At 44.2% G+C, this 27,688-nt stretch overlaps 2 protein-coding genes across 8 annotated transcripts in view; both read right to left on the bottom strand.

Annotated features, from left to right (window-relative positions):
* Window positions 1–6,099, bottom strand: part of grik5 (glutamate receptor, ionotropic, kainate 5) — a 53,155-nt gene extending 47,056 nt beyond the window's left edge. For all 4 annotated transcript variants that reach the window (XM_028979049.1, XM_028979048.1, XM_028979050.1 and 1 more), the window contains exons 1-3: window positions 5,819–6,099; window positions 5,506–5,659; window positions 2,672–4,094 (exon numbers count right to left, since the gene is read on the bottom strand). The gene's annotated coding sequence lies outside the window, so the exon portion shown is untranslated. The remainder of the gene's footprint in view (window positions 1–2,671; window positions 4,095–5,505; window positions 5,660–5,818) is intronic.
* Window positions 6,100–11,641: 5,542 nt separating this feature from the next.
* On the bottom strand, window positions 11,642–25,598 carry znf574 (zinc finger protein 574). Of its 4 annotated transcripts, XM_028981996.1 has the most exons (8): window positions 25,536–25,552; window positions 24,598–24,658; window positions 24,394–24,523; window positions 21,215–22,664; window positions 20,309–20,867; window positions 17,212–17,306; window positions 16,216–16,667; window positions 11,642–12,637 (listed from the first exon to the last, which is right to left on the bottom strand). In XM_028981996.1, the coding sequence occupies exons 3-8, from the start codon at window positions 24,517–24,519 to the stop codon at window positions 12,080–12,082; spliced, it is 3,240 nt and encodes a 1,079-aa protein (XP_028837829.1). In that variant the 5' UTR covers window positions 24,520–24,523; window positions 24,598–24,658; window positions 25,536–25,552; the 3' UTR covers window positions 11,642–12,079. The 4 variants fall into 4 exon arrangements, with proteins under 4 accessions (XP_028837829.1, XP_028837830.1, XP_028837828.1 ...); XM_028981997.1 differs by lacking the exon at window positions 24,598–24,658 and having other exon boundaries at window positions 25,536–25,598; XM_028981995.1 differs by lacking the exon at window positions 25,536–25,552 and having other exon boundaries at window positions 24,598–25,369.
* Window positions 25,599–27,688: the final 2,090 nt, after the last annotated feature.

Here is a 27,688-nt window from a genome sequence, read left to right as displayed (position 1 = left end):
GTTCACCGGTGTCTGATTGTATAAAGCTGCCCTGTTCGTGTCTGTTCGCCATCGGGTCATTGTTAGTTATTACTGGATGTTTCTCCTGTCCTGTTGATCATGTATTATCATGTAAATGTATGAAACCCCTGTTTCGTGACATCGCCATGTCCAGCCAACATTCCAGATCTACTGCCTCGCCATGTCAAAACAGCATGACCCATTGTAATTTTGTATACTTTTGGATATGACCTGATGCTTGTCTTCTATCTTTTGCACTACAACAATTCTCACATAAAGCCAGTATAAAGGGAGATTCAGTGGTAAATACCTCAATGGTCATTAGTTATTTTTTCCTGGATGTTATATACATTTGTCTTCCATAATCCACAATAAAGTGTTTTGATTAATCAATCACACAATTTTTAGATGATAATTTATAAATGGCTAAAAGGAAGTTCCCTTCGCTTGATGGCATTTGCTTGATGGCAAGGCCCATAGAAGTATGATACAAATATGATATAAAACAAAAACATACTTGTAATGTGTAATGCCAAAAGTATCAAATTCATTGCATACTTGCAAATGATTATTTATTTATTTACTCGGGGTCAGGCATTAATTAAATGGTAAATCTCAGTAATTACAGATCCTATTAGATCCAGCATTAACTCAACACAGCCACCCCAAAATGGTAGGCACATTTTTTGAGATGCTTATCTAATTTAAAGGCCACTTTAATCATTGAACCTAGCTCATTCAGTGACTAAGACTGAGAACTCGATGAAAGACAGACAAAATGACGATTTCATTCCATGAGCAGGTTTTGCTGTTCTGTCCTATGAGTGCAGAGGTGGACATTTCAGATTCATAGAATCAGACCACGATCTGTTGAACCTAGTATGTCCACCTCTGCCTCAGCGTAAAGCATTCACAGCTCTGAAGCCTTGTGCTATAGCAGCATGATGTTTGCCACACCTCAGTAGATGCTCGTGTTCTATCATGTTCACAGTAAAGTAAGCACACGAGGGCACACGTGCTCAACATCCATAGTCTCTTTTCCTAGGTTAAGCATATGTCCAGTATAGAAAATAAGTGCTTGGGCCAAACTCTTCAAATTACACAGCTAAAAACAATTACGCTTATCCGGGCGGGGCAAACAGGGTGCAGATCATGACCCAGGTGAGCAGTCTGGAGTGCTGGTAGGATGATGGATGGACAAAATGTTAGGACTAAAGACCTAAATTGGGTAATATTCTACCTCACCATTTGTCCTTAGAAATAAGTTAAGTGTCCATCCTGCACACTTTCCAGCTTTTCCTTTACTGATTCCTTAACTGATCCATTAACTGGATCAGTTAACTTAAGAAATGAAGTACTTAACTTAATAATGATCTAATGAGCTGGGTGTGGAGTGAAACTGCAGGACACACTGCCTAAAATATTACATTTGTATTCATACCAAATTTCTATATCATACTTCTTAGTCATTTATTATAGGTATACTCTCAGCGCAATCCACAGGTATACATTTTTCTGAAGTGTTCACCCGCATGCATGTGAAAATTAATGCTTCCTGTGATGTTATTAAAGCTATGCTCATGTGAGGCAGTAATTTAGTTTATCTCCATGTGAACTGAACTCCCCTACCAGCAGAGTAGACAGCATCAGACAGCAGGAGCAGCTTTGTCTATGGATATCTGTCAAAGATTGCATGAAAACTGCAAGGTCAAGCCAGGGAAAATAATCAAGTCGGAGAAGCATCTACACCTGATTGATGAGCTGGCAGACTTACTTAATCCACAAAGTACAGATTGAGACAGAAGAAGGGAGGCAGTGTTAGGAAGAAACTGCATCGGAAGCACATGGATTCACTTGTACACACTCAGAGTGCATTATATGAACAGATATCAATGGGCATCGATTTATGACTAAAAATTACAGTCATTAACTTCAAAGTGGAAAACAAATGGCCATTGCAATAAGTTTTATGGGAGAGCCAAGGCAGGGTCGAATAAATTCATTGAAGCACTTTTCAATCCCCCTTCCAATAGAGACCAGGTCCTGGACAATCCCTGTTCATGGATTTGTGTAATGGGACCGTTATGATTGTCTAGCGGTGCTGGGTGTTCATGCTGAATTAAAATGCTGCTCTGTCTGTTGACTGATTGTAAGCAGTAATCTTGCATTATGGCAAAAGCATCTACAGAGCAATAAAACATGGGGGCTAGAAACAGTCTCTAAAGCACCATGTACACTGATGCGTCGAGAGAAGAAATACTCTCTCGAATATCCTCTCTTTCATTCTGTCTATTTGGTTCCAGTACAGCACTGCACAAACAAATTTGCTCAGCAATTTCAATTGAGGGCTGTTACTTGGTGCAAGAACATGTGAAAGCGTCGGCAAAAGTGGCTACATGACAATCCACAGAGTACACACATTAAAGCAGAGATTACCCTCTCTCAATGTGATATTTTTAATTTCTCTCACATCCACACACACACCCACACCAAAGTAGAGGGATAGAGCAGCTCATAGTTTTAAATATAAAGGCATAGCTGGAACACTACATAATGTAAACCGTCAAAAAGACAGTGACGGTGGGGAGTAGAGGACACTTATGAACATATGAACACACACACGCGTGTGTGTGCACAGAGAAGAGATGGCAAGAAAAGCAGGTGTACTCACAGAATGAAGCAGCCTATATCAGCAGTGGTGTTACATGGATTGCCGTGGTAACCATTCAGCACAGCCCTCGGCGGATATGTAGATGGGGTCCAGTGATGGAGGAGGGGTTGGGGGGTGTAAGGTATTAGGAAGGCGATACTTCAGTGAGAAGTAGATTTTCGGGAGGTGGGCTGTGGTTTCCAGATACTTTCTTTTTGAAGAGGCGTGGGAAGGTTACAGATGGCATGAAGATAGAAAATTCCAGTGCCTACGCTGTGAGCGTCTGTGATATTCCATTGGGAAAGAATTGAAAGAAGGAAAAAAAGGATTTTTGGAAAAAATAATGGATCTTCAATAAAGAGAAATTGTCAGAGTAACAATTACAGTCTGCGTAAATTGTACTATTCCTCTTTTCTGTTTTTAACTCATCTTAGTCTTCTTCTGCTTCCCTTTCTTATGCCTGTCTGAGGCAACGAGGTATGACAATACGAGAGGAGATCTGGGCCTGGGAGTAATAGCCGGATGAGGTATGAAGTATGTATGATTCCACCATCTGTTCCCCCTCTTTCTGAACTTTCTCCCCCTCTCCGTATCTCCCAGACTGTGACCCGAGTAAAAAAATCACAAGGAAAGGAGGCAATCAGATGCTCCTGTGTTCGGACGCAACTGGCTGTTCCAGCTGATTACAGACTGGGATGACAAGGCTGGCTGATCCTGAGGATCCTCCACCTTTTACACACATGCCTTACAAGCGCTGGCTCTGCACTCAAAAGACGGATGTTTTAGTTGCCTACAACATCCACGACCTCAGACGTGTCTTTGATCGCTTGTTGGAGGATAGGAACAGGCTGGGACCAGTCTTTTTGGCTCTCGGATCCACCTGATTCTGAACAAGCAAGATGGATTCAGGTTTGGAAAAAATACTTGTTGTTTGGGTTTGCAGAAAAATATTGTTCCATTAAAGAAAGACGAAAGCATAAGACTGGAGAAAAAGCACTTCACAACACAGGTTCTCAGGAGGATTTTTCAATTACTTGCTTCTGCCCATGAAGTGAAGTGAGAAGAAAACTTTCCAGCCAAGTCTTTTCAACACTTCATGGTTTTGTTTCCTTCTATGATTTTCTTGATTTTTTTCTGTGGCAAGTCTGAACATTTATATCCAGGGTTTCAGAAGGTCCAGTGGATTTTCGTGGCAATTTTACACAAATCCACGGTTGACGTCCGCCATAATAATAAATCTTGAGGTGGGCAAAAAATCAGCCTAGTCTCTGCTGGTTTGTAGGTAGGGCAAAACATTTCATTTCTTTCATACTGAGGAGTGGCATCTGTGCAGGTTTCTCTGGTCGCTAGCACATGGAACTGGTCCCCCATGGCGGGGACTGCACACCCCGGAAAAGGGAAAAGCCAGCAGGGGAAATGGGGGCAGGCCTGGGGTGCGTCGGCTCTGGAAAGGAGAAGTCCGAAAGTTAACATTCTAACTGAGATGAGGGCAAGGTGTAGCAGTACATAAAGTGGGAACTGGACCAGTCATCGAAAAAACAGGAAAAAACAAAAGTAAATTCATAAGAAACTAACGAAACAATTTCCCTTAATATTCTGAATTCAACTTTGTGTTGCTGAGCAATTGACTTTTGTCCACTTCTGGGTTTTGATAATTGGTCCAGCTCCCTGGACCATAAGCGGTCCCCAGGACTAATAAGACTTCACTGTCTGTGAAGCGTTAACTGTCATTAGATCTCTCTGGAGAGTCGCTGATGGAGACGAGGCTGCACGCTGCAATGTGCAGGAGCTGAGTGACAGCTGGAGCCCTCGTGAAAATGACAAGGGGGTAAAAAGGAGAAATAAGGACCACTTGAACCGCCACCTTTCAATGTTCTCCATGCACGCCGCCAAATCAATACCCAAGAGCGGATACCACCGCTTATCGAGACACACACTGTCCCCGAGGAGCATTGCGGCTTGTTAGCCTGTTAGTGTGGGGATGACAGCGTTATATTTGGTGTTGTCACTGGCCGGGCAGAGGTGTTAGGTTGGAAACGGATATGATGACAAGATGGATCGATGAAATACAAAAAGTTGCCACCCGCTGAGCACCGGGCTCTGTTTTAGCAACAATTCAAAAAAAGAAAGAAAGAATTGTGTGCGTTTCACTTGAGGGAATGAGACACAAACGCAAGCCCATCACAGTGCACATGGAGAAAATGGCAAGATTGTCCAGAGTTCTCCTTCTGGTCAGGGACGCAGATGCCGGTGTTACCTGTTAGCTGTTAGCCGCTAGCGCTGGCATTCAAAGCCCAGAGCAACAGGGGATGACTCCTACATTTATTTTCTTTTCTTTCCTGCTTGCCTGACAAAACGTGTTAGCGAGCGGCTGAGACATAAAATCAGGCAGGGAAGAAGTGGACAAGACAGCGGGGAAGACCGAGGGAAGAAGAGAGAAGGAGAAGCAACAAATTGAAAAATTTTTTCAAAATTTCCCCAAATCCTGACCAGCTGAACAGAGCGGTCTGGGCATGCAGCTTTACTGGAGGGCTGCTGGAGAGCAACAAGAGCGCATGGAGGAATAAAGGATGACAGAATGACAGAAAAAAGAAAGAGGGAAATGGGGTAAAGGTGGGTAAAAAATGGCTGATGTAAATGTATGATGTATGATGTGTGCTGGTGTAAAATGCACTGAGGAAATGGTGGAGGAATTCATCAAGGACACGATTATCATGGACCGGCAACAGCCGGGAAAGGGACACAGAGAGGGAGGCAAATGCGAGACATAAGGAGATCATGAGTGAGGCAGAAAGAGAGAGAGAGGGAGAGACAGAAGACAGAGAGACCGGAGGAAGACACAGCTTCAGACTCACCCATTTCAATGCATTCCACTCCACAGACGAGCACAATTCCAGCACTGTGATTCCATCCTGAGCCGGGGCTTGGTTTGAATTGTGAGGCTGTGCTTGTGGAATACCAATGGGGCTGCTATTTGAGTTCTCACCGGCAAAGAGAGAGCGGACAACACTACAGACACACACACAAACAGTCATGAACACGACACACTGTTTCCTCCTCTTCAGTTCAACATCCACAAGAAAGCCACATTAACCTCCTCCACTCTTTCACTATAACATGGCTACAGGAAAACACTTGGAAAATGCGAAGGGGATTACAAAAACTCACTCTAATGTTCCAGGGTTCCAGTGACGACCCCCGTGGTAGAAACCCTAAAGGCTCAGCCATTCCTGAGAGAGTGGGCAAAATGAATGAGAAAAAAGAACTGCTTTCCCCTGTCCTCTACAGCGTTCTCTCCCAGACGTGATGGCAGTGATTTCTGGATAGTTCTCTGATAGATCCTGTGGTTTCGTGGTTCCTCATGGTGGTTTAAATACTGGTGTCTGTGGAAAATATCCTCTGCTGTAATTCCACGGCACAGGACTGCAGACTGCATTCGTTCTCTCTCTCTCTCTCTCTCTCTCTCTCTCCCTCTCTGTCTCTCTCTCTCTACCCCCCCCCCCCCCCCCCCCCCCGCCCCTCACCTCAATTGTATCCCCATCCCTCGACTGCTCTCGCTCCAATCCAATCAGGACTCCCTCCCTGCTACCTCCTCCCCTTCTCCCCCCTCCTTTGAACCACCCACCCTCCCTCCCTCTCTCTCTCTTTCTTATTCTCTCTTGGGATTTCTCAAAGATAAACATCAACTGTCTCCCTCACCCTCTGTTCATCGCAGAGATAAGTGTTATTTAAAAAGGGAAGGGTGCTAAAGAACAAGCGGAGAGGAAATAAGTGAAGGGACGCTGCGCAGACTGTCCAGGGTAAATAAAGTGACCCCGACGCGCCTTGACACCACTACATGCTCAGGGTGACAAACACAATCGCGGTGACACACGAGTGGGCTGATACACTATGACACGGTAAGACACCGCGCCGCACACACCATCCGTCTCTCGCCGGCAAACTCGCACAACACACTGACTGGGGAGAGGAGACGCCTGCCAGTGAAGCCAGATAAAATGACAGCAGAGATCCGCTATTAGCCATAACTTCCAGTGAGGTCTCGGTCTAGGAGTCTCCGAACGAGCCGACATTTGCAACAGTTTTTTTAACCAGGGACCCCAGTCACAGAAGCAAAGGGGCAGCATGTTGGTGGGTTTTCGCTACAACTCCCAAATGAATCTGCTAATTAAGGCAATGGACTGGCTCATGAATCTTCTCGCATGGCGTTAAAGGCTATAATAAATGCCTGTCCTGAAGGAAATCATACGCACGCACACATACACCAGGAATTCATGGGGTTAGATAAGACCTCGCTCTGGGCTGGTCTCACAGAGCACTGAGCCCTGGCGGAGTGAAGTGACAGTGAGTCACTCCTACTCAAGTGCATGGGATCGTACAGGCTGCGCTTCCTGTAATGCATGCAGGCATTAACCTCCACAGGGTGGTAGAACACACCAAGGGGAATTGGGAACCAGCTGGCTCACAGTGGGGGGAACCACTAAACTGTGTGTGTGTGAGGGAGGGGTACACACACAAGCACAGACCATAATGGCTCATCTATGAGTCTAGCCATGTTTGTGGTTCCTGGGAGTGAGCGAACAGGGAGAATAAATATTCCACAAAAAGTCACCTTGTTGTTTCGTATTGAATTACACTGACGCTCACAGCTTTTCTGAACGCTTTCACCCTTGTCTGTGTGTTCTGTTTAAAGGGACAGCCTTTTTGCATGTGCATTTTCTACATAGCCGCTGCTTCGTATCCTCGACAATCTCTCTTCTCTGGTCTACATATGTACAAAAAAAAAAAAAAGTCCATTGCATTTTAAAATCACACCTCAAACATTTACCAAATAACACCTCCTCTTAAATATGCCAGTTGTCTCTTCCATATGGCAAGGTGTTAGTGTTATTAGTGCTAAGCATCTGCCAAGTCGGGTCTGTTCATTCAACATTTGTTTGATATCACTGGATATTGAATGCAGGCTTGACCATTATCTGTTTCACACACAAATTAGACCCTTCATTAGAAAGAGCAGAAATTGAATCAACGTCTGCAGAGCTTCCTCTGCATGTAATGAAGCAACTTCTCTTCGTTGTATTATGCTGCAGTAAAGGATCATGGGAATTTTTTTTTTATTTCTCTCATCCAGTCGACCCAAATCAGATCACAATCGCCTACTAATCAAATAATTTGTCAGGTGACTGTGCTACCACACAAGTGGCTCTAGGGACCCCAAGAGGATATCGATTGCAATACAGGTTTAAATCCCTGCGGGTCATGTGACATCACTGCCATTCAGGTTGTGTGTAGAACTGTCGGTGTAGATTGTAATGTGTATATAATCTTTTATTTTTATGTTATGTGTATTTTGGGTGGAGTGATGTGTGATGGTATATTGCAACAGACCCAGTTACCACCTGGCCATTTTTTTACGCTGTCTATTCCCCCATCCCTTCTTTTTCACCCCCTCTTCTCTCCCCTTCTCCCCTGCAGACAAATACAGCATTTTCATGGTCCGAGTCTGACCTTCAAACCCACACACTACCTCCCGCCATTCAGTCAATAGCCGCTGTGTATTTAAATAGCGGACATGAATTTCTTGAACCACTTACACATGGTTGAACAGTGGCCGTCTACCCGACCGCAAGTGTGTGCGTTAGTGTTACCTTCACACTCATCTTCACTCCATTTTTCCCAGTGCAGTTCTAAGTATGGTTCATATGTTAACCTTTGACTGGACAGACCACAAATGGAGGGGGTCCAAACAGAGACTAACAGTGTGAAGAGTATAAGACCATGGGAGAGAGAGAGAGAGAGAGAGAGAGAGAGTGGGGAAGGGTGGGAGAAAATTGACATTCAGCCTGAGCACCATGCCTTGCTTGTGGAATAATGATTAGCTGCTCAGTATTCTAGTCACATAGGCTCTACTATCAATGAGAAAGAGAAGGGAGGGAGGGGAGGGAGGGAGGAAGGAAAAGAGGCGGAGCACAGGGGTAACAGGGAAAAGGGGGAAGAGATACACATACAGAGAAACAAGATGAACAAAGGAGGGGAGGATGAGAAGAAGCAAAAGAGAGGAATGGCAAAACAGCGGCAAGGGGCTCTAGCGCAACAGCCAGTGGAAGAAGATAATTCTGCATCGCACCGCAGCCACACGTTAAATACAGAGTGGCACGGCCACACACACTCATGAACAGCTTCCAGATCCACCCCAGACTTATCAAGCAGATAGAGATGCGGGTCTTAAACCTGAGGGGGTTGTTCATCATGTGCCGAGATCAACACGTGATCAGTGCCTACCCACACCCACATGGTCTTTCATAGTATTGGACACTTCAGCACGCATGCAGTGAGAAAACATGCTTATATATGCATCTCTTTCTCATTCACACACACACACACACACACACAGAAAGAGAGGGGAACAGTTTGTCAAAGTCACAGCAGGTACAGCCACCTCAGCAAAGAAAGAGACATACCACAGCGGAGCAGGGTTGGCTGGGGTATGGTTTTGAGCATACAATTTGGACAGGAGGAACAAAAAATGCTTAACTAAGTTCATAACTTACATTCATGCACAATGAATATTGAATCAAGCCATTTAAGAAGAACAATTTGGATTTAAATTTCTTCAAGTGCTATAACTCTCTCAGTATAATGATATTTCCACCCCCAGTACACTGTCAGATTGAACCTTTTACCACAGGGTCACAGCCAAAAAACTTGCAGCATATCAACATGATATTATTATCTAGAATAACACTGTTTTAAACAAAGGGGAATTGGCTATTCCCTTCTTTAAAAAAAATCTGTATTTGAAGCGCATTTCAATAAACGTAACTCACACGCTTTTATTTAATGAGGTTACTTTACAGGTGCAGCAGAGAGAGCACTGCTCATGAATACTTATAGGACATTTAATGAGTTATTCTTTCACAGATCTCATATATATTTATACTGGCCTGCTTACATTATGCACACACTGATATACACACGCACGCAAATCACAAATGTACTGTGGTAACTAGCAGTGATCCAGATTACTGGCCAAATCAAAACCATACGTGCAATTGAAAATATAAACCATTACACTAATTTAATATTAGCCTTATCTCTAAAATAAGTATCCAGTGTGGATCACTTCACACCTACATTTGCAAGAGTGTCTTTTAAGCAGCTCTCAGGTAAACTGAGAAGTGGGCAGCAGGGAGAAGGAGCCACTCGGCCCTCAAGGGCCATGGCTTGAAAAACTGGTGTTACGTGCTGCCCTAAAGGCAGTGAGAGCGGCTCCTCTGCTGAATATGCAGGATCAGAGAGCAGGTCACCACAGAGGTCAGCTTATTTATAGAACATATGAGGCAAAAAGAAGAGCTCGACAAACAAATCAAGGTGAAGTCCTGGTGAGGAGCCATCTTCTCAAGGGCAGTCCTGAGTGGGTTCTGAAACGCTTCAGCTTTAAAGGTTCATCAAATGGGGAAAAAAAACAGGGAGTTTGATGACAAAATACTTATTATGCTGTTTTATTGATGTTTTATGATTTATAAGTTACATTTAATTATATATTTATGTAGATGTTCACAGGACATGTTCCACTTTTTTGTAACCCACATACAAGCGGTAAAAACCCACACTTACACACAAAGAGGCTCTTTAGTAGAAACACTAAAAATACACCTCCTCTCCAGCGCATTGGCTCATCACTCTGTCCCCACGAGTGTTCTCTCCATCCCCTCCACTCCCCACAGTCAGCATCCGTACCACAACTCACCCAACGCACAGTTTACACGGTGCATTTATCAGCCTCGCTCAGAGAGGGAGTCATCACCAAGCTGTTCCATTCGCCTCACGGTCCCCGTTCTCAAGGTCTCCATGTCCCGCAGATGCCCGGTGGAGTTCTTCCGGTGCATTCCACAGCACCACTTCATTTCAGGATTGATTCGGCTTAGATGGGATCTTTAAAGCATGAATAAAATAATGGACGGTTTCCCCTTCACAAGTGAGCTTTGAGAGGAATGACTGAAGCCACAATCAAGTTCAAGTTTTATTGACATATTTACACACATATTACTGCACAATTCATATACCACATTTGCATGTGAGGGTAAAGTAGTGCAGCTCCCCGGGCACCTGTCATGGCTGCCCACTGCTCACTCAGGGTGATGGGTTAAATGCAGAGGACAAATTTCACTGTGTGCATCGTGTGCTGTGCATCACTTCACTTCACAAAACATTTTTAAAAAATGGTAAGCACATCAGCATGTCACATATCTGATACTGAGACATCATTTGGTAAGTGCAGGGTGTTTTTATTCCATATTTCCTCTGTTGTGTATCAGTGTGAATTGTCAGTGTAGTGGTTGGGGCAATTAACAATTTAGTCAATTCATACATTTTCATTAATGTGTTCTAAAATTTGTTACATATTTTTTCCTGAACAGAATTCAGAAACTCACCAGACACAAATGCTTGAATCAAGGTGCATCTATGTGGCAAAAGCCGATTCTTGGAATGCTTGCAAATACTTAATGGGTTGTGGGCCTATGGTACTTAGGCACAGAGTCGATTGGTGCTTGCAGCTCAAGCAGATAGGGATGCAAATTCAGGAGAAGGAAGTCGGCATGCCTCAAAGAAAGAGCTTACGCAATCAATGCATCTCAGTCTAAGAAAATGGCACTTAACCTCTGCTAGGTACCGCTGTGTTTTCTTCTTGCATGTTTTTCCCCCCCGAGCAGGAAGTAAAGGTTAGGACAGCTTGGATCTATTACCTGTTAGGCAAGACAGCTTCCCCCCTGAATCACATCCATCCAGTAAGCGGGGGTCTCATCTGCAAGAAAAGGTTATGCTCTGCCTGTGTTTTTTTTTTGTGTTGGTGATTCAATACTGCTTTGTGTCAAACGAGTGCTTTGGCAATTTACGGTCAAGCCAATAAAACTGAGGAAATCTGACGTGGAAGACAAAGCCGGGGCTCCATCCGGATGCCTCCCGACCAGTAAAGGAGACACATGGAAATAAATTTGCTGACAGAAAGCTTTTTATTAAAGAGCAGGGTTTACAGCCAGTCAGGTTCAGCTCTGATAAAAATGAACCATAAAAAAAATACACAACAGCTGTATGTGAGGGCAAACACACAGACACACATGCACCAGCATTCGGTGCCATTCTCTCTGCGAACAGTATATACAATCTGACTGCACGGGCACACGTGTAAGATTCCCCACACTTTCACACCAGTCTTTTTTTGACCCGTCTATCTGTCTCCATGGCGAGATCCCTGAGCTGAGCTTTTCTCAACCTCGCACAGAACCCTTCGTCGCCTGCCAGACTCTCTGGTGTGGACGTATGCACGCACACTTTCATACTTGTCTACTTTGCTTAACTCTCTACAAGTCTACATCTGACTCTGTTCACACCTTTTTTCATTTCTACATCGCTCATCAGTCCCGCTGTCTACACCGTCTCCTCGATAATGAACTCGAGTGTGTGTGGCACATCGTGACTCTCCACCACTGAGATGGGCATTGATGACATGCTCATGTTCGGTACGGTGATGCTCGGGTGGAGGATGACCACCGACGAGCCAGAACCGGGCAGAATGGCACCGGCAGCCGAGACCTGGTCAGCTGGCAGGATCACAGCGCCCTCCTCCACCTCCGCCCCGCCGACCGAGGACACAGAGGTGGGGGAGGCAGGGGCCTGCACCAGCAGGATGGTCTGCACCGCCGACTCGCCCTCGCCCATCACTGCCTCGGCGGCCGGGTCAATGGGGTCGTCGGCGTGGAGGCGGAGGTGCTTGTCGAGGTTTGGGCGCGAGCGGAAGGTGGCCGGGCAGCGGGGGCAGGCGTAGGGCTTTTCACCGCTGTGCACTCGCGCGTGTTCAGTCAGGCGCGCCGCCACGCTGAAGCTCTTTCCACACACCCAACAGACGAACGGCCGGAGGCCGCTGTGGATGCGCTCATGGTCCTGAAGGTGGGGCAGCTGGCGAAAACGCTTCCCACAATGGGAGCACTGTGGGAAATGTGGGGAGAGAGAGAGAGAGAACTATGTCAGAATTCATAACCATAACGTACCAAAACAATGAAACAAAATTATTAGGATTTTTTTTTTTAAAGAGAGAAAGATGTCTATTGTTAGCACTGACCAGCACTGCACAGCCCAGAATAGCAGTAGTGGCAGCAGAGCTGGCAGGCAGTGAGGACTATGTACAGCCTCCCGTATAAATCAGGGCTGGGAGACGAGGGAGGCAGGGACAGTGGGATGACAGGTAAACAGGGCCAGCCAGCTCTGCCACGACGTGTCATCTCATGAAGGAAAGGGAATATACTCTGCATGGTGGCATCGCTGCCTTGATAAAAGGACCCATTGCCACAGCGCAAGGCCTTTGAGTGGCCGTCTTCAACTTTGTTTTAAAACTGAGATGGCTGACAATGTGAGAAAATAAATGGATTTCGGCTTGACACAGAGGAAAAAAAAAAAAAAAAAAAAAAAAGTGTGAATGTATGACAGCTAGCCTAACACAGAGGTTAAGACACTTATCAGCAGAGTTTCTGGACTCTGGAAAGCTGGAAATGTTGAGAAAATCCGAGGTCAGGAGCCAGCGGAGTGGAGGATGGTATTGTCACGTTGTGCCTGTACACTGCCAATTTCAGCAGCTGAGGCATTAAGTCATTCTGGTCTTTTACTCGCTTCTCTGAACACTCATCCATTGCCATTGATGAGTTGTGGCTAATGAAGCAGTTGGACGTTTTATCTGCTCTGCTCAAACGTGTTACATTGAGAACTCCAGCCAACTGTGACTTTTCATTCAGAGTTTTGAGAAACACTAAAAATATCAAAATTGAGAACCTACAAAATGGCTCATACTATATAAATATAGACTGATCAGCTTGTCGAGGCACAAACTCTATTAGAACTCTGAAGGTATGCTTTGGCGTCTGGCACCAAGCAGTCAATAGCAGATCCTTTAAGTCCTAAAGTTGTGAGGTGATTTCTCAATGGAGTAGACTTACAGCAAATCCCACGTATCTTAGAATGCATTTAGGTCTGTGGAATTTGGAGGCCCAAACTAATCGTCGTGTTCCTCATTATCCTGCTGAACGAGTGCACTGCCATCAGGGAGTACAGATTCCAGAATCCCTCTGCCTCTTACCATGGTGCATCCTGGTGTCACCGCTACTTATAATTATTCACACGCATATTTCCCTCCTTCAAACACGTCAACTTCAAGGACAAAATGCGCATTTACTGCATAGTGCATCCTGCCCACTGCCAGGTGCCACACTAATGAGAGAATCAATGTCAGGGGTGATAATGTTAAGGCTGATCGGTGTGTGTGTATATAAGCACTGAATTGCATGTGCTTATACGACAAGTGAACATTGATTTTCTGATTATCTAGCAGCAACTAACAAGGGTTAGAGAATTGGGGAGATGATGAAATGTCACCATGTGATGTGTTTACATTTACATTTACAGCATTTATCAGACGCCCTTATCCAGAGCGACTTACAATCAGTAGTTACAGAGACAGTCTCCCTGTAACAACTTAGGGTTAAGTGTCTTGCTCAGGGACACAATGGTAGTAAGCGGGATTCGAACCCGGGTCTTCTGGTTCATAGGCGAGTGTGTTACCCACTAGGCTACTACCACCCTATGTATGTATGTGTTGGAAGAAAGAGAAATGGGTGACAATCATCTCAGTAACAACGAGCACCTGAAAGCACCTACATTGGGAATGCATGCATCAGAACTGGACGAGTGAACAACGGAGTTAGAGGGCCCGGCCAAATTTTCTAAGACCATGTGGGATCAATGGTAGCACGATGCAGGATGACAATTCTGTACACCCAGTTTACAATTTTATATGTGCACACAGTTCGGTATAACTGATTTCATTAAATACATAGTATATGTAGTATAACATTTTTACATTACCAGCATTTGCGCTCTTATCTAGAGCAACTTGCATAATTATTTAAAAAGTCCATCATCGAAATATTCATTTGGTTCACTAGAACCCGATCTGTAAATACCATTATTTTAATAATTCAAAACCAAACCTTTAAATACATATAGTCTGTATATACATAAGTCTGTATATACATACATATGCATGCACACATATGTAATTTACTTAATACTTTACTTCCTTAAAGGAAATGTATTAGCTTGCATTTGAAGGTCTTTAGATCTTTTTAACAAGAGATGAAATGAGAGATTTTCAATGCCACAGCCTTGTTAAAAGCAGCAGTTGTAGTAAACTACAGAAAAGTCCCAAAAGTTCACCTTGGTTCAGTCTGTATCTTAAGAAAGACGCATTTGCGTATGTTTGCAACTCCAAGTCCAACTCGACAGAGGAAGGGGACTGAAAATGAGTTGGAGCTGTTTTGGCAACATAAAGGGAACTTACACAATACAGGATGGTTGGTTTAAAAATATATACATTGTTTTCACATATTTCAGAGGGTAATAAATATGTAACATATGTATGATAAACTATATATTTTCCTAGAGAGCATTTTCACTCGGGATGTTCTTAACGTTCGGATGTTTGCACTGCTTTCAATTGGCAATTCCTTTATGCAGTTCAGCATTCAGTCCGCACTCCTGGCGTCATGAATGCCAGAAAAATGCCTGGTTCAAGACAATAAGTCATGTAGTGATGACGTGGTCTCCTCAGAGTTAAGAATACAATGAATCGAGAAAGTATTCACTTTTAAATGCAAAATGCATTTAATATATTTTGGCATAAGGCTGTAAATGTGGAAAAAGTGATGTGATTCAGTGCATCCGGAAGATATTCATAGCACACCTCAGCAATACACAGGGTTTTTGCACATTTTTACAAAATAATTGTAGTTGTAAATGTAAACTATGTGGAACTATGTACTATGTAATGTTATACATTAATGTGTCAATCAGATTTCAATGACTTTTCCATGACTTTATTTTGTATTCCAAAACTCTTCAAGGCTTGGAAAATTCTATTTTCAAATTCCATGACTTTTCCAGGTTTTTAACCCTGTTATTATACAACTTCCTGCTGCAGTGCCTTTTCTATGGACATGTGACCCCTTCAAAAAACAAATACATTACAATTTACAGATCAAATTATATTATATTATATCTTCTATCGTGTATGGTTCAATTTGAATTTTACGGCATATCGCACAGCCCTGTAAGAAATCTTCTGTTTTTGAGCTATCTGAGTGAAACACAACGTTTTTTTTTTTTAGCACTACATCATGACCACATGACATTTTACACACAGATCTGACATTCTGTGTTAACTGTTGCTAAGCAACGGCAGCATGGAGCCAACAGGCCACGGTGAAACCTGCACGCATTAGCCAATCTGTTTAACTCTGCAGCTAGCTCATATGAATCCATTTAAGTGCACTAGACTGTGAGTGAATGTGTGTGTGTATATGACAGATAAATAAATAAGACTTAAATACAGTATGATAGTGGTACTGCCAATAGCAGCAATACAAATGCTCATATGTGGACAGAACTTGAACAAACATATACTTCAATAAAGTTGATCTTTGGAAAATAATATGTTTCCATATCAATTAAGGACTTACCTCAAATGGTCTCTCGTCAGTGTGGATGCGCATGTGCACAGCGAAGGTGGACGCATAGGCAAACTCCTTCCCACAGTGCTGACATCGAAAGCGGCGGGGCGTGGTCTGGCTTTTGCCCTGCATGCCCTGGCAGTGGGCGAGGACGTGGTCACCAAGGGCAGCACTGGTGGCAAAGCGTCGGCGGCAGGGGGCTAGAGGGCAGCGCAGAGGTGTCTGCCCTGTGTGCGAGAGCCGGTGCAACTCCAACCCCTCCTGTGTCACACAGCGGTGTCCACACATGTCGCACTCAAGTTGTCCCATGCTGCGGCCACGGCCCTGACCACGCCCACGCCCACTACCACTGCAATCAGACAATTCTGAGACCTGCGCAGTGCAGCGCTGCAGGTGGATGTCCAAAACGGCCTGGTTCAGGAACTGAGCCGAACACTGAGGACACGACTTGGGTTCTTTATCTGAGACAGAGAAACAGAGAAAGAAAAATGACATGAGAACATGTGTGTGAGTGCAAACCACAGCAACACGGGGAGCAGCAGTTCAACATGCTGTTAGATGAGAGCAGACAGGAGTAATTGGGTTCAGTTGCAAACAGAGAAGTTCACGTCCACATGCAGTGAGGCCAACACACAAATTAACCAGGAAAAGGGCTGAAGTATACAAAAGAAGAGGGCGGATGAGGGCAACACACAAAACAGGAACACATTCAACCACAATGCATCACATAATACAGCAGAGCCAAACAAACCGAAACACATTTTGATAGCAATCAATATTTAAGCTCCAGAGGACCAAATGTCATCAGCATCTAATCGTACCAACACAAACAAGGTCATAACGAAGACAAAAGAGAAAAATGTTCGTCCAACTTCATTTAGCCCCACGTTAGTATTAATCAATGAGAATACATTAACCTGCTGTAACAAGGGTACCAAACATAAATGTGTGTGAAACAGACCAATTACTGACTGAGCCCCATAACCCCCAGCATTGACCTCTGACCTTGGTGCTGCAGCGAATGCAAATCCAGATCTTTCCGACGTGTGAAGGCATCACCGCAGTATTCACAGGTGAATGGGTGACTGGTGTGGAGGAGCCTGACCCCAAAGAGAGACATGTAAAAAGGGGGTTAAAAAAAAAAAACACACACACATAGAAAGAGAAATTCAGTCCTGTTTGTAATGTGATTTTCCACACATAAGCCACTCCTTGAGGTTAATCGTTGTGTAATCCTCCTTTACAGAAAAGGGAAAGGCATAAACCAAGACTTAGTTCAGAGTATTAGTGTCATCGGCAAGAAAAGAACAAGAACAGTCAACACGTCAACTATATTTAAAAAGTCTGTGGGTTGCAAGACTAGGTATTAATATATCAAGCCCAGAGGCTGAAAGCCACTCACACAACCAGGGTGTGTGAGCAAAATTAAATCATTCAACAACCAAAAGAGGGAGCGAAAGACTCAATGATGTCAAACACTTTCTTAGAAAGCAGAGAGCCAAAAACAGCAGTGCGTTTCATTAGATGTCTGGGGCTCTTTTCTGGTCATCGATGCTGAATCAATTAGACTATGGCACAAGTGAGAAAATATTAAGATTTAAAGCTTATTCATAATTCGGTTGCGTAGAGTGGTCATTAGTCATGTGCTCCATGGTGTCTTCTCAACACCATTGTGTAAGTAGTGAGGCGACTGGGGGCCAGCATTACACATTTATACTCACCCCACTGAAAGTTAAATGAACCCAAGTAGGTTACTGCTTGGCAGAGGGGCACGTATTGCAGTGTTTAACCTTGTGCCGCATTTAATCCTTTATTTCTTTCGCTCTCTTGGAACTCTGTATAGGTCCACAGCTGCAATGAGGCTCTATCACTAAAGAAAAGGGTTTCTGATAAATATTTGAAAGAACCCAGGCTGCTGCCAAATGAATTTTGGAGTCGAGGGCCTTGGTTTCGACCCCTGTGTGTAACCCTGTGGTAATGAGGTGGCACAAAGAAAGGGCAGCTCCCAATGACACCAGCGCAAATGAGGCCGTATCCAGTTCGTTCAAGGGTACTGGCTCGATTTGGCTCCAGCTCATGCTTTCACACAAGTCCCAAGGTCTGAATCGGTGTGTGAACTCCATGTGAACACAAAACGATGAAATCAATTTGGAGTCCTTTCATATGCGGTCCTTGATCAGGGGAAGGCTTTTCAGGGCAGTGTGTGGTCACAGGTAGCAGAATTGAGGACAAGAACTGTGATGCTAAGTTGACCAATTATATATTAAGTCTGTTATCACCATAACAAAGGGTTACACTTCACAAAAGTAAAACGAGCGCCTTCATTTAAACCAAAAAGCTTTATCCATTACTCTCTTCCAGTTTTAATGTTGCCGTCAGGTTTCACCTATAATGGCACATCATAATGCCATTTTTCCATAACATACAAAAGTACTTGAAAAACGTCAGTTTTCTAAACTGTGTGTAGATGGTATTTAGATAAAATAGATCTTAAAGGGCTAAAATGACTTTTAGGGTTACTTGTAAAAAGAAATTGAGCCCTTTTTTGGCTTTTCATAAAAATTAATCCATAAATTGCATACGTAGAAACATTTTTACGGCCCTCTTAATCCCAATGCCACCGTTTTATTTTGCCCCTTCTCTCTGGGAGCTTGAAATGAATTAACTTAATGACCAAGGTTTCTGCAGGGCTCAACGGGTAAAATTTAAGACTCTTTAAAACAGTTTTCCAATAATTACTTTGAAAATAATTTAATTTATTCCCCAAACTGGAACAGCTCTCCCACATTTCTTTGCTGTTACATGACTAGAGTTTTGTTGCATGTAAAATCCTGAGCACCTCTGCTTTAAATGCTTCATCCCCAAACCAGAACTCAGTACACTTGCACTCACCCATTCAAATATCAAATCAGTACATTAGAAAACCATTCAAACTGCCATCTTACACTACATACCATGCAGCCTAGCTTATGTCAACCAATTTGTAAAGTTTATATCAAATGTCAATGCCACCTTGGTCACTTTTACATTGGAAAATACATCAGAGTTAAATAAGACCTAAATAAAGACCTAAGCATACGGTATTTACATTAAATCTTAAACTCATTAGAAATCCTGATAATACAACAACAACTGTATGAAGGTGAGGGCAAGTTTGGTGGGTTATTAAAGTAAAGCTGGGATTCAATAGGTGTCCTGCAAAACCAAGGCAACAAGCAGTTTGAAAAAAACAGAAGTCAAAATTTTCACTTCAGAGCCAAGCGCATGGCACTTCAAACTCAGATTAATCATATACAATCGCCTAATAACTTTTTGTTAATAAACTGGGAGATATGCATTTTTGCATATCCACTCTCCCAGAGTACTTGTTTTACTGAGTATTGTGTGATAAATACTTTGTCGCAGTGTAATTTGCTGAAATCCTAATTTGTGCATGAATTAATATAAATGTTACATGTAGCATTCAGTTCATTTAAAAAAAGGAAGGATTTGAAGGATTATGATTTAAAAAAAAAGAAAAGCTATTTGATGGCACTTACATACTAAGGTTAGCATACTAATTCATTGGACATAAAATATCTGGATCTGGGGAAAATGTCACAGAAAAGCATGTTATTATTCCACACTAATAAATACACCATTTAAAGCCTATTTAACCACAGACCTTATTTAAGCAGATTCTCTTAAATAGCGTTGCGTTTTCCCCACAGGCAACACCACTCAAGCACTCCATTAATTAAGAGAAATGTCAAGCAATTCAGTGGAACACATTACTGTACATGTAAACAATATCTGTGACACATTCCCTAAGACTAGAGGGTTGCTTGACTGTTTATTTTTTTCCATTTTCCATGTACAGGTTCTTAAAGGCATTTAAAAGCCACAACATTACGCTGAGTGGCATGTAAAAAAATTCCACATGTGACTCGATTTGACTGAATGAATCGGGGTGAATATTCCCCGGAGGTACTGTCCATTTAATAGACATGTACACACACATATAGGAATGTGTATTCACACTCACACCCACACCCAACCATATACGGATACCTCATGAAATGAGGTATCCCCATCCCGTTGGATGCACAAAACACCTTCTCACCTGTGTTTCTGCAGCTGTGTGTTCATTCGGAAGCTGGCAGGACACTCAGGGCAGCAGTGCAGGAAGGGTCCCTGGTCCTCGGAGGACATCTTGCCGGGCCTGACACGGCCAACCCGCCGGCGGGCTCCAGGCCGGCTGTGGGTGAGGGAGTGGCGTTTCAGCGTTCCTGCCTGGGAGAAGGTCTTGCCGCAGAGGCCACAGCGGAACGGTTTGATGGGCGCGTGGGTCTGGCTGTGGCGCAGCAGGTTGTTTGGGCTGGCGAAGGCTTTTCCGCACACCTTGCAGCTGAAAAGCTTCTCACCTGTGTGGCTGTATACATGGGCACGCAGCAAGCAGCGGCGGGTGAAGGTGCGGCCGCAGTGCGGGCACACATGGGGCAGAGACGTACGTGACCAGTCTTTGGTCAATTTGGCCGGTGGAGGGGGAATGGCTGCTTCGGACAAAGTCACAGGAGTGGTGGACAGGTTCTGAAGGTGCTGAGGGGATGTGACAGACTGAAGAAAGATGGTTGTTTTGGCCGGCTCTGTATCTTCACTCGCCAAGACAGTGGCAGAATTTTCTGCAGATAAACAAAGTTAAAAAAATATGTTTGAATTGCCTCATATGTACAAAAAAAAACAAAACAAACAAAGAACCTGCCGCAATCAATTGAGAAATACTGTTGCGGTAGAATGCCGGTTATTACGCCAGCACTCAGGAGATCAGTCATCTTCTTGGTTCCCTTCAATTACGGAATTCACTCCCCTGAGTCCCTCTGTTAAAAGTTGCATTAGCAACTCGTGGATCAATTAATAATTCAGACCTTCCAAACACAAGTAACTCTACTGAGAACTAAAAGAAATCAAAGTCTAAATTACTTACCACATCGCCACCCTGAACACAGACACAGACATTAGCACATCTAACCTTGCTGGCTGCTCTTCAGGAGGCTCATTCCCATTCTCACCACCTTGGCTCTGGATAAACCGGACGCGGCACTGGGTGGGGACAGGATCCTCTTTGCTCCCATGGCACTGCCTCCTTGGCCAGCATCAGTGTTTTTGTGTTCCCGGCGATGGTAAAGGAACTGGGTGGTGTTCATGAACTCCAGGCCGCAGACAGGGCAGCAGTGCAGAGCCCCCTTCAGACCATGCTGGGTTCTGCGGTGCTCCAGCAGCTCAGGCTCGGACGTGAAGCAGATGCCACAGTGGTTGCACAGAAAGCTCTTCTCCTGCTGCGGGGTGGGGGACAAGGTGGAGGCAGGTGCTGAGGTGAACACTTCCTCCACATCCATTTGTTCTTTCTCTTCTGTAGCCCCTTTCTCTTCCTCCGTGTCTTTAGGAAGATTCTCGTCCCCAGCCTCCAACGCTGCTTCAATCTCAGGCTGCTCCGCCCCGTTCTCCTCTTGTTCACTAATAAACTCAACCTCCTGGGAAGTGACCCCTTCCACAAGTGCTCCTTGCAGCATCTCATTTGTCAGGACGGTGGGGATGCCCAGGCTCTGGCCTTCCCCTGCAGCTGCCAGGAGCAGGAGGCCTTGGCCGTGGGCCACCTCTGACACCTCGATTGGTATGGGGGACTCAACCACAGTCTCAATCTGAGCCTCCTCGACCTGTTCCATTTCCTGTTGCCGCTGGCGGTGCTGCTTGCGGTGGTAGAGGAAGAGTGTGGTGTTGAGGAAGCTCTCACCGCACACGTGGCAGCGGTGCAGCGCGTCCGCCAGCCCATGCTGGCTTCGCCGGTGGGACACAAGCTCGGCCACGGCCCCAAAGCCCATCCCACAGTCCACACACAGCAAGCTCGATGGGGGTTTGGCCTTCTTAGGACCTCTCTTCCTGACTGGTGGCTCCTGCTCCTCCTCATAGTCCTCCTCCACCGGGGCGGTCTCGGGATGAGGAGGAGCTTCCTGTGTTTCGGGGCCATCCGTTCCACTCGCTACTGCTTCCTGGGAGGGCTCTGCTGCCAGATCAGGTTGGACTTCACTTCCACTATTTATTTCGGCTTGGCTCTCATACACAATTGTCTGGCCATCCTTCATCCCATCCACACTCTCCTCCAGTTCATAATGGGTGATTACATTCTCACGCTCATCCACTCTTGTAACAAGATCAACCTCCGCGCCATCGGCCTCTCCATAATCCGGCCCCTCTTGGTCCTGCCCCGTGTCTTGACAGTTGCCCTGCTTGCGGTGCTGCTGCCAAAGGATGAGCGAATCAAACAGGACTTCGCAGTCACCGCACTGGTACAGGATTCGAGGCACATCGGCTGAACTGCTCCTTTTGTCTGGTACGCTGGGCTCTGGAGACGTTGGGACACCGACCGACGTCTGGTACTCCACCTGGGTGATCTGGGGCATACACACCACTTGCTGCTGATGCTGCCAGGGATGAGAAAATGAAGCGTCGACATGAATGAGCTCAGGGAATGTTTGCTCTGTCGCTACAACAGCCAGACTAAGCACATCACACCTGAAGTAAACACCAGCATCAGACAGGAGGACAATGCAGACACAATCTCAGTAGTCAGATAGGTGAAACTTCAGTGCGACTACCACGATTTAATATTCTGTAAGCATCTTACAAGCAAGATGGAGCAGCTGGCTGTCCTTGAACGGAAAGCATTGACACCTTAAATGCAGAGCTGGGGAAGCTGAGTGCATTGCCATCTTGTATTTTTCAAATTTCACTGGTTGATCGAGAACAGCAGTAAAATCTGTAGATTGACATGTCCAGATCAACTTTCTTTGTGTAAGCCTTAACATTCTGCTTTATTCTTCAACAAGCACATAACCCTGCCTGTCATCATCTTGTTTCAGATTAATATCCTGCACATTACTGCTGAAATGCCAAATGCTGAGAAGTCAAAACCGCATCAATGATGTCAGATTACATTTCGTTCAAAAAAAACAAAAAAAAACATGATTTTCTTTAAAGGGGGTTCAGCGGGGGTCGGAGTGAGCAATTTAACAGCCTTTGTGGTGGTCTTAATCCGAAATGACAACACTGGTTAGTGTGACTCATCATCTCTTAAAAATAGCCCAACTAGTCCATTTAAAATTCCAGATGAAAGGCCACTTTAAATGGAACAAGGCGTGGATTGAGGAAGCAACCCAGATGAGTCGCTGACAGTTGTTCATGTTCTGACAGAGTGAAGAAAAATTGGCCTAACAGTTCAATTTTCTGCCAAGCAATTTCTTTTGGTCCTTCAACCGCTCTGACAATTTGACAGATTGTTTAATAAGACACATTTCCAAGCTCAACAAGACACTTGTCTGTGCCTGGATTGCTGTTGCATTTGAAGTAACAGTAATCTTGAGGAGCTTCTAAGTACAGGACTCAACCAGAAAGCTTGCATAGCAAGCAAGATTTGTTTTTAACCCATTTTCCTAGGAGTGAGTCACATGCTTATTATATATACACTAACAGCCAACGGTTTAGATGCACATATTCATTTATGGATCTTGCATTTTTTACATTATAGAACAAAACTGAAAATACAGGGCTATGAAAAAACACGAGGTTAAAAAAAAAAAAAAAAAGTTGAACATTTGCATCTCTCCAAAGCAGGGAGCTTTTGCTGTGATGGCAGCATTTCACACTCTTGCCTTCTCTCAACAACAGGGATGTTTTCCAACAGTCCTGGTTTATGCTGAACACATTCTTATCATTCACTCATCTCACGAAGTGGCTTTTGATGAACACAGCAGTCATTAAGTTTAAAAGAGGCGACTGTGAAAAAACATATTCATTAAACATACTTCAATTGCTACGTACTACAAAAAATGCTGAATAGGTTTCTTGCGTTGGATTCTTCAAAAGTCACTGAACAGGTGCATCCAAACTCTTGACAGGTAGTATACACGTATTTTGAAGTAACAATTAATGCAAATTTAACAATTCAATGCAAACATATTCAAAAGTAAATTGAAGCCATGTGAGTGAAGTATTTTTAAAATATAAAACTTTTCAATACAGACTGCACGCTAAAATGTATCAAATGCACTAGTATCAGCAGCAGATATTGAAACACACCCAGTGGCATGTTTACGGCCTCTTTTGAGAGCAGTATGTACAGCCGCCGTGTGTCTGGGTCCGTAGATCTGATACCTCTGTCTGTAGGGCCGGGGCTGTGGGTGCCTCTGCGCTGCAGGTCAGCTGGTGGGCAAGCACCTCTTCAAGGGTGGGAAACTCCTGGTAGCAGGGGAAGCACATGTACACCGAGGACGTCTCCATCGCTCTGGGGGGTACAGAAACAGTAGTATGGTGGGTGGTACCGAAGACAGAGGAGACTATTCAACCAACTAAACATACCTTTGTCAGGTTTGTCAGGTTTTCAGAGCCCATTTTAAAGCTCGTTTGGCAACACTGCCCTCTTCGGGTGAATCAGGGTGCTTGACATTAGAATTCATGGCAATAAACTTTTCTTTTCACTCTCATAGGTTACTTTAAATAAAAATAAAAAAATAAAAAGACAGGACAACACGTCTGACAAATGGTTTTCTTGCACATGAGTGTCCTTTTGCGGGAGGAGACGAAGAGTGTAGGACCGCTTAAACTTTAACCGAGACGCTGCCGGCCCACACGTCGGTGTGCAGCAGACTTCAACCCCGGTGAACGGGTGTAAGGCCTCCACCGCGACCAACACACGCCCGGTGACGATCACAAGCAGAAACACGCAGGCCGGTGGACATCTCAGACTAAACTGCAGTGGGCGGGATATTTTCAGGCGTCTCGCTTCAAAATAAGCAGCACTGTGTCGGCCCTTTTTTATTACTTTTATTCTGTTTTTGTTGTTTTCTCTCTCGACAGCGCCATTCCACCATACGTTGTGTCAGTCAAAGCTAAATTATCTGATTACATGCAGGAAACGCTAGCGGGCGGCTTAGCGAGCAGGCTAGCTAATGCGCGAAGGTTCTGAAATATTGAGCGAAGCACTCCGCTCCTCCGAACGAGCGCGGCGCTCGCAGTGGCGTCCTGGTCAGGGACCAGCGCTGTACGCTCGACGAGCCGAGTCGCCGCCCGGCTCCTACCGCCCCGCGGTGGGAAAGCGGCGAAGAAGGGCGCCCTGCGCTTCTTCGGTGGTGGTACGGCAGCTCGCACGGAAATCCCGGCGCGGGCTGTCTCCCCCGTTTGAAACTCCGCGCGGGCCGGTTAAAAAAAAAAAAAAAAAAAAAAAAAAAAAACGAGGAATAAAATGTACCAAAACTCCGTAAATCGGACGCGAGAACTCGTTTGATAGAAGAACTCACCGGACAGGGCCTCCGCCTCAGAAAGAGAAAATACTGTATTCGAGGCGTCGCAACAACACGCCAGTTGATTGGTTGACGTCGACTTGAAAGGACCAATGGTGTTCAGACAAACCCAGCCGGTACCTCCGCGCCAGAGTCAGCGTTAGCCGTTAGCAATGCGCATGCTAAAGACTTTCTTAGATAACTAGTAAGAAAAGACGATATTTAGTTTTATTCTTCTTTTTCTTAGTTGCTGCTCATTGCTGAAGTGTATATCTAATACGGTCTTTAAATATATATTGACAAGCAATAGCTCTCTAAATGGGTTATGGTAGGTTATTATATAGATATTGTTAGTAATGTATTTTTGTATGTGTCTTGTATTCCTTAACTTTATGTCGAGTGAGATTTTCTGTAGATTCTTTTACTACACAGTTACCCTGGTTTGAGGTACATTTAAACTAGTGTTTAAACCCAGGCCTTATAATATAAAGGTTATAGATCAGGCTCTGACTTTGCAAGCATTATTGAAGTCTTAATTAATGCTGGTTCGCAGCCAACAAAGTGAAGTGATTGTCATTGTGATACACAGCACAGCACACAGTGCACAAATTAAACGTGTCCTCTGCTTTTAACCATCACCCTTGGTGAGTAGTGGGCAGACATGAAAGGCGCCCAGGGAGCAGTGTGTGGGGATGGTGGAACCTCAGTGGCACTTTGGCGGTATGGGGATTTAAACCAACAACCTTCTGATTATGGGTCCATTTTCTTACCCTCTAGAATATAGAATAGAATGCATCCCAGAACATAGGGTGCAGGGTGGGTCATGACCCCGGACTTGACATTATGTGCACTCTGTTTCCAGACACTTCCAACAAGATAGAAAGATTGTTAAGCAGGAACGTTTTTTGTGTGCAATGCTCTTCACAGTCTACAAAAACGTTGAGTGGCAATGACCACATACTCCACAACAAAATGGTTACATTCTTTATTCTATTAATTGGGTCAGCAGTTCTGACCCTCACTCGCTGTCCACTACCACATATTTCATATCAGGTTTGCAGGCACCAGAACGCACCCCAGAAAATTGAGTGCAGGGTGGGGATTCACCCACGGCATGACACCAACCCACCACAGGGTGCAGTTCTGAGCACTGATGTGAAATATTGGTAAGCCATTATGAGCATCCCAGATTAAAGATGTAAAACTATATAATACTATAAAACACTCACTAATTATCTTGTATTTTCTAAATCAGCCAAATATTGGCCATCCAGCACTGTATTAAATCCCGTCCTCACCTTTTCACCACAAATTGTTTAATCCTGTCTCTAAAATGCTATTAAAGCGCTTCCTGGGTGTGTTGACAGTGATGTGAGAGGACTGCTCTGTCTCCACAGCAGATTATCAGAATGACTTTGCACTACTGGATCAGGTATGTTGGGCATTTTGTGTGACAACATACATACCATATGTGGTATGGTTGGTTTGGTAAGTGTATTACATCATGGCTCAACTCTGTGGGTGGTAGTAGCCTAGTGTGTAAAACACTCACCTACAAACCAGAAGACCCAGGTTCAAATCCCACTTACTACCATTGTGTCCCTGAGCAAGACACTTAACCCAAAATTTCTCTGGGGGGGCGACTGTCCCTGTAACTACTGATTGTAAGTCGCTCTGGATAAGGGTGTCTGATAAATGCTTTAAATGTAAACACTGGGAGAATCTGCCAAATTATGCTAAAAATGGCTGAGGGCAATGATTTTTACATTTAAAAGATAAGTTATTAATTCATAATTTTCACTAATGTTCTGGAATATAAAAATCTTGAAATATGGAAAGATGATGAGCCAAACTGAGATTTTTTCTCTTCTTTTTTTGGAGACAATAAAAATAGTTTTGATATGTTGATGCAATTACTGATTATTAAGTGAGGTCAAACAAGGTTTTTCCAATGTTCCTCTTTCCCATGAAGGAAGGTGCTTAAAGACCCTGGAGCATGACTATAAAAGTAGTCACTTTCATGCATTGGCCAAAAGCATAAAGAAGCTCCAATGTCAAATAAAGATTTTGAATTCTGAAATATGAAAGGCAATATCCAGTCCAGAGATTAAGCTATTTGTGTTGTGATAAATATCTTACAAGAACTCAACTGTATACATACTTCTGCAATC

Source organism: Denticeps clupeoides, chromosome 5 (genome assembly GCF_900700375.1).
Source record: "Denticeps clupeoides chromosome 5, fDenClu1.1, whole genome shotgun sequence".
NCBI lineage: Eukaryota > Metazoa > Chordata > Actinopteri > Clupeiformes > Denticipitidae > Denticeps > Denticeps clupeoides.
Note: the sequence above shows the minus strand (reverse complement) of the source record. Positions and strands in the feature narration are given on the sequence as shown.